The sequence below is a fragment of the Ahaetulla prasina genome, chromosome 3 (genome assembly GCF_028640845.1).
Source record: "Ahaetulla prasina isolate Xishuangbanna chromosome 3, ASM2864084v1, whole genome shotgun sequence".
NCBI classification, from domain to species: domain Eukaryota; kingdom Metazoa; phylum Chordata; class Lepidosauria; order Squamata; family Colubridae; genus Ahaetulla; species Ahaetulla prasina.
This window is the reverse complement of record NC_080541.1, coordinates 103,181,936-103,189,557: the sequence shown is the minus strand read 5'-3', so window position 1 is coordinate 103,189,557 and position 7,622 is coordinate 103,181,936. Positions and strand designations below refer to the sequence as shown.

Sequence of the window (7,622 nt, the reverse complement as noted above, 5' to 3'; positions counted from 1 at the left end):
TACACAATGTGAGTTACTCTGAGGTGCCATTTGCTGTGGAAATTGTCATAAGTATTTAATGTTGACCATGTAGAGTTTAAATAATTTATCCATCAACTGCCATTTTAACCCAGGATTGCAGTTCTAAATATAGCACCTGAGGGTGACATTCATTTAGTTCAATAGGATTTACGTCTGAGTAGACTAGGCAGTACAATAATTACTTATTGATTAAACTTAAATCAATTCAACTTGCATACTACTAATATTCCAGAACCAATATAATTTTTAAAGTACATTTGGAAATTTAAAATAGCTAAAAAAATGTTGGTGCAAAATTTTTAGAAGAAAAAAAAAACCTTTTTCTTTGTTAAATATTTTTTTAGGCAGTTTTTTGGCTAATTACTTAAAGTGTGCCCGTTCTGTTATATTCATAATTAGTCACCCAAGCTTTAGTCAATTAATCTATCAACTAAACGATTAGTGCTTAAAGCCCTACTAATATTGGATGGAAAACAATAAAAGCCTTGAGTTTTCCAAATGCAAAACCAAAAGTCACTTATAAAGGGCAAAGTCATAATTTCATTTTTGTTTATTAGGCAAAAATATATGATTTAGACAAGTTTTTGCTGTGGCGCTATTTACAATTTGAAACCACTTTATATACAGAATAACACAATCACATGAGAAACCTTTAGCAAAAACAATTTACCCAATCAAAGTTAGAATTACACTTTCTTAAAATGGAATAATGAAAACCGGGAGAGTCCAGTTAAAGGGCCAGATTTTTTTCTTAAATGAATTGGTACTACCTTATTGCAAAAAGAGATTGGTAGGAATCATTTAAATCATTTCCATTTTTGTTTTGTTCTTTAGACCAGTCTGTGAAATTTTCTTTTCCAGCAAAAAATAAAAATAAAAAAAAACAAAACAAAACAAAAACCCAAAAAACATTTAATCAAGCAGAAGGGAGAGTTGTTAAAATTCACGATGTTCCCTCTTGCTGAGTCAAAGAGCTGTTGGGAAGAAAAGACAGAACCATCTATCAGTGAAAGCTCAGCTACTTCTCGCCCATCTGCATTAGGGAACAGGCTGCATTTCTTTTTTAAAAAAAGGATGCACTCTCACACACACACACACAATAGAAATGCAATGTGACATTGGTGTTGGGGGGAGTCAGTTTTTAAACACACACACACACATACAACTTCCAGGCGAAAGTATATAGTTTGTAAGTTTATACCACTTTGAAAAGCTTTACTGAATTGCTTGATTGTTGCTTTGATTTATGATAATGAGGGTGTGCTTGGATTAGTCTGTATTATCCAAGCACTTTCTTTCCTTTAAGTAAATTTCACTGAACAAGAACTCACTTGTCCCGAACAGGCTGAAAGGGAGATTTTAACTGCTGAGGCGGAGAGTCGGTTCTTGCTACATTTTCTCTTTCTGCAGAAGAAAAAAAGAAAGGAAAAGAAAAAAACTTTAGCAAAATTTACTTACATGGGCACATAGAGCCAAAGCTAGATAAGGTACACAATGAATAATAATATTCCACCACCTCACCTATATATATATTATAGTATATATATAGGTGAGGTGAGATAATATTCCACCATCTCTCATATATACATATACATGTATACATGTATACATGTATACATGTATACATGTATACATATATACATATATACATACATACATACATACATACATACATACATATATATACTTACTATATATATATCATATAGTCTATTGTGGGAATGACTAATATATGAATCTAGAAACCCAATTCAAGTTTTGTGTCTGCCAGGAAATTTCCCAGTGACTTTAACCAAAATGTACAGTATCACTTCCCCATCAGCTGTGTGATGAGAATAACATTGCCTTATTTTTGCAATACTACAATGTGATACATTTTTTTTATTAAGCTAACACTTATATCAGTAATTTTAATACTAGAAGTGCAGTGGAAAGTTTTGGTTTTTGATAGGTCTCACCATTTTTTCCCTCCAAAGCCAGCTCAATATGTTTTATGCACACTTCATGTTTTTCAGAAGTCCAAAAGAGAATAATTTGGACTATCACAGTTTTCTTAGCCTCCCCCCCCCCCCCGCTTTTTTTTTTTAATCCACTTGGGCTGTGCATGGCAGCTTCCCTGTCATAGGACAATCTACCAGTTATGGCTCTATTCAAGAGAGACCAAGGGGGAGAGACCAAAAATTACAGCATGGAGGTGGCTGAATACCAGTTCAGTGGGACTTATCCCCAAGTGTAAATGGGCTGTGAAAATAACCTTGAGAGACAGAAGGAAGAGTTGTAGCCTGAACCACAGTCTGAAAAGAGAAATCTGAGTCCAAAATTGACACTCCCCAGTTCTCTGGAACATAAAGGCGGGGGAGGGGGGGAAGGATGGTACTGTAAACTTATAATAAAGTTAGTATTCTTGGTTTTGGTTTCCTGGTCTGGACTACCTTGAAAGCTTCAAACCAACCCGCTTGCAAGAAGCCTTTTTATCTGCTTCTTTCAAACATTACCTATGTGTTTGGGGCTGGTCCTCTCAGAAGGCTTTTCAGTGCTGAGTGCTGTTAACACTGAAGGTTGCTGCTGGGCTTGAAGGTGATGGTTGTGATGGGCAGCTTGGTGGTGGCTAACTCCCAAAAAGGACCTCACATTTAGCAAGGAGCCTTGGGTGAGAAACGCCCCATTTGTCCAGTTGTGAAACTTGCCAATCTGGCAGGTGTAAAGTCCATGGCTGGGTAGGAAAGCTGGATGCTGGAGCTGGGGGGAAGTGTGGTTCACTTGGGCAGGAGGTGAAGGAGGAGCTGGCTTGCTGACGGCCCCATCTGGACTGGTTGCAGTCTCTGCCAAAGACCAGATCTTGGGCTTGTTGTGCATTGGGCCTTGCAGGGGGTTTTGTCTGCTGGGGCTCAAGATCCGAGTAGGGTTATCTGAGGCCTCCTTGCCCAATGGCAAGGTTTCCTTGGGTTTAAGTCCTTCAGTGCCTGGGATTGGCAAGATCTTGTTTTTCTCCAAGTGGACATCTTCTCTCCTTTGCCTCAAGAGCTCAACTTTCTCTTCCTCTTCCTCATTACTCTGCTCTCCATCATTCTCATCAATTTTGTCAATGTCAATACTCTCCAGGTCAATCTCTTCATCGTCTTCATTTTTTTCAGGGTCCCCCTCATTATCACTTCCGAAGAGATTGCCATCATCTTGATCTTTGCTCCTGGATCCCCAGGTGACCTTGTTCTCCTTCTTCAGCCTCCTCCTGGCATTGGCAAACCAGGTGGAAACCTGTGTGAGGGTCATCTTAGTGATGATGGCCAACATGATCTTCTCACCCTTGGTTGGGTAGGGATTCTTGCGGTGTTCATTCAGCCAGGCTTTTAAGGTGCTGGTGCTCTCTCGGGTGGCATTCTTAGGTCTTCCTGGGTCCCCATATTGGAATTGCCCATAAGGATAATAACCAGGTGTGGTGTGAGCAGCAAACGTAGCAGGGTGGACTCCAGGGTTGTCCTTCAGTTCATACTGGGAACCCTAGAAGACATTCAGAGAAGGTGGGGGGTGAGGAAGTTATTCAATTATTTCCTTTCCACAAGCTCTCCCCAGTCTCTTCAGCAATGCTTTTCCAAATTATTTTTCTTTCAGATAAAAAGAATGGGAAAGCTGTCCCATTCTCTCCCTCCCTCCCTTCAGTCTCCATCAAATCCCACCAGCATCATTTCTGAAAACCAGATTCAGGAGGCAATATTTATTGTGCTATTAAAATTAAGCAGACATCCTGAAAAGAGTGCCGACCCACATCGAGAGAGATAATATCAGGGCATCATCGTAGGCTGCTGGGGCATGTCCAGTGCAACAGACGGCCAGGCAGATTCTTGCTCAGCCCTGGCAGCAGTTTAAAGAGAGATAGGGAAGAGAATGGAGTTGTGCTGAATCTACCACAGAAGGACAATGATAAGGCACAAATCAATCCTGCCAGAGTTAAACACACGGAAGTCACACTAATTTTGGTGGAGAAAAAAATTAAGCAAGTGCATAAATCTCTCATAGGGGCTTAGCAGTATGATATGGCATGCCTACTCACAAGTAATTTCCAGAGTTCAAGGGCCTTACTCACAGGAAATTGGAAATAAGATTTTGGCTTATAATAGGATGTCTTTGTCCCTCCATTTCAGTCACTTCAAGCTTTTAGCAGCATAAAAATAGTGCATTCAGAGAGGCACTCTTTCTATAGCCATATAGTTATTTCTCAGAAATTATTTCATCTACGTGGAACAAAACATCCCTCCCCAACTTTGAACGCCTTTAGTAAAAGTGATTTATTTTCAATCAATATATTATCAGCAGTAAAGCAGGGAAATCAAATTAGCCCATCAAGCCTTTGGTATATAACATTTTATCTTCCAACAACCTCATTAGGCCTCATTATTACCACCAATTGCACATTTAAGCAAGTGCACATGAACACACACTATTTTATGCCTGTTCCTCAAGCTTCAGGGAGGAACCTGTTCAAGCCTAGCTCTGGTTTCTAGGAATCAAGTATACGCTGAGGAGAAACAAGACTTTTTATTCCCCTTTGCTTCCTATCAGTGTCAAAGTTCTCCTCCTCTGTGCGTTTGTGTGTGTGTGTGTGTGTTTGTGTTTTAAATAGAATACCAAGCTTTTTAAAAATGTTTAAAAACCATCCGGGTGGAAAAGCCGAAGATTCCTTTGCAAAGACATTGATTTTTCCAAAGCAGGTTTGCAAAAGCAATTGTAAAATGAAAATACAGACATACACTCTATGAAAAAACAAAATGTAATTTTTAATAATAACAACTCTATTTGAGCCTACTCACTATATTCCCTTATCTCACTGAGCTATTTTTGTTCTGGTTGTCCAAATGATAAATTCTGTATTCCCCTGTTGGGAATTCTTTTGAAGTAGCCACTTGAAAATCATTACTGCTTCTACTTATCATTTACTGGTGGACAGTAAGTGAAAATAGATAGTCTTTTTCAGCCGCTGCCTGCTGTATACAGTTGAATAAAGGTGCTTTTAAAAGGATTTCTTATTTTTACAAAAAATATAGTTCATTTTTCATTGCTTATTTTTGTCAAAGTAAGGTATGACATTACCTTACTAAATATATTTACTTCTTTCTGCTCAATTTAAATAAACCTTAAACACCACAACATAATAACGGACAACAAATCTATAAAGGACAAGCTTATAATTGTTTCATATCTGTTAGCATTTAAGTGTGAATCACAAAAATATGAAACAATAAATCTAAAAGAGAAAATCCGTTTCTTTTTGAAAACATCCTAAAAATGTCAACATCAAAGAGCAAGAACAATAAGCAGCTAATTTCATTTAAATTAAATTCCAGATATATCGTCACAAATGTGCCATTTTGAACAGGGGGAGGGGGTTCAAAGGGATTTGTAACCGTGGTTAAACGAGGACTCGAATTAACACTACAAGTTAATTCCTTCATTTCGAGAAGCGGGAGTAATTTTATGAAATTAGGACAAGACCTGGGAAAGGCAGCGGCGCGGGAAGGAAGGAAGGGGAGGGGGAAGGCCGGCCTGATTTTCTTCGGAGATGTTTACGGGACCCTGCGATCTCGTGGCTAGCACGTCTCGGATCCCGGCTGCGATTTGCCGGCCACAAACCAAGGAAATCTCTGAAGTTCCAACCGCACCGGCAAGGCGGAGAAGCCCAGGAAGGGCGCCCCGGATCGAAAGAGTTCTAGCCGTTCCGGATGGACCTGTCAAAGCGGAGCCGAAAACTGGCCCGGGGATGCTCCGAAGACCCATCGCCAGACCGGACGAGGAAGGAAAATGCCGGAAGGAGCCCCGGCTGGACAGCCGGAGGAGCATGACCAAAGCAAACGGCCCGGACAAGGGTGGTGACCTTCGCTTGTCAAAGTCGCCCCAAAGAGTTGGGAGCCGATCGCGAACTTTCCCGAGCTCCTGGTCGCGCGCCCCCCCACCACCCTCCGCTCCGCTTCCGATCGAGGCCCGACTCACCATCTGCGAGAAGAGGGTCAGGTCGGCGGTGTAGGGTAGGAAGGCGCTGTAGTTGGCCGTGCTGTAGGGTCCGGCGGCGGCGGCGGCGGCGTACATGCCCAGGACTGAGGTGACGGCGGCGGTGGAGCCGCTGCTCAGCTCAGCACCTCCTGGACGGCCTGAGGCGGCGGCGGCTGCTGCTGCGGCGGCCGCGGCGGCCAGCACCCCCGGGCGGTCGCTGCCGCCGTAGACGGCCTGGCTGGCGCTCAGGTACTGCGGGTAGCCCAGCTGCGGGAAGGACATCCCGGGCGCGCGGGCAGGGAGGGACCGGACGCACCACCGACGGGGCAAGAGCGAGCCAGGAGTCGGCGGCGGAGCGAGGCGGGCAGCAGGCGGAGAGCGGAGAGGCGGCCAGGCCGGGTTCTCCTGACTGGTTTGGGCGGCAGGCAGGGCAGGCAGAGAGAAGACCCGTCCGAGTTCGTTTTCTTTTTGGGTCTGCGATCGGTCCCGTTTCTCCCGCTCAGACGGATCGGAGAATTTGCATGTGGAAGAGGGGAGGAGGGGGAGGAGGAGGTGGTGGTGGTGGAAAGAGGAGGAGGAGGAGGAAGAGGAGGCGGCGGCGGCGGCCGCAGTGCGTGTGGGTAAACTCGGTGGGGCGTCTTCCCTCAAATCTCGGCTCGTCTGCGCTCCTAAATCCCTTAGATGTGATCTGATCAACAATTGAGCTCCGACTGATGCGCCTGCCCTAAGGTCCTCGGCTGATCTTTCAGATACAATTTGAAGTTGATGCTTTGATTGGCACCCACTTGAGCTCCAAGCACCGCCTACCCGACCCCGTTCCCCCCTCCGCGGAGCACGTGGTTTAACAATCCTGCCAGGACCACTTCGTCCTGATGTGTGTGTGTGTGTGTGTGTGAGAGAGAGAGAGTGTGTATGCGTGCCTGCGCGCAGCTGCTGTGCGGTGCGGGGTGTGCGTGCGTGCGTATTTAAAGCCCCCGTTGCTGTATGACAACCTGTCTACACGATTTTACAGCTGTCCAACATTGGGGTTTCGCTGTTTTCCAGCCTTAGTGTGTCCCCTTCAGAACAAAACAAAACAAAACAAAAACGGGGTCGGGTTTTTTTTCCAGCGCTTATACTGACTCCTTGCAATTCGGCTCAGAGTCGGCTGAAAGCGAACGGGCCAGTGAGGAAGTTAGACTTTTTGGAGGGTGGAGCTGCCGTTTACTTTCCATTGACTTTCATTTTTGTTTGGATAGTCTATAATCGAAGCAGTAAGCGCAAATACAGAATTAAACCTCCCAGCTGCTCTTCCCAGAAACCTCTTCCCTGCAATACTAAACAAGTGAGTACTGTACGGCGAAAAATGTAAGACTCTCTTTCTCCCCCTCATCTGCCTTCGCAGCAAAATAAACTTTTAAAAGATCCCCGGGTTTTTGTATGGGAGTAAAGGTGGAAGCCCGCCAGTTTTGAAGAGGGGAATCTTTTTGTTGCTTTCTGAAACCTCCAGAAGAAAAAGGCAGGAGCGGGGAGCGCACCGTTTTCTTCGTTTTAAGAAATTGCCGCCTAGCGGTGCACAATTTGTTGCCTTTTGTACGACCGTAGCGTGGCCTTGGCGTCGCTTCTCTGCTCTCCGGTTT

General features: G+C 44.0%; 1 protein-coding gene across 1 annotated transcript; it reads right to left on the bottom strand.

The window, feature by feature from the left end:
* Positions 1-343: 343 nt before the first annotated feature.
* Positions 344-6,788, bottom strand: IRX1 (iroquois homeobox 1). The gene is made up of 4 exons (XM_058178151.1): positions 6,004-6,788; positions 2,517-3,519; positions 1,353-1,425; positions 344-995 (listed from the first exon to the last, which is right to left on the bottom strand). The coding sequence occupies exons 1-4, from the start codon at positions 6,283-6,285 to the stop codon at positions 965-967; spliced, it is 1,389 nt and encodes a 462-aa protein (XP_058034134.1). The 5' UTR covers positions 6,286-6,788; the 3' UTR covers positions 344-964.
* Between the last annotated feature and the right edge of the window lie 834 nt (positions 6,789-7,622).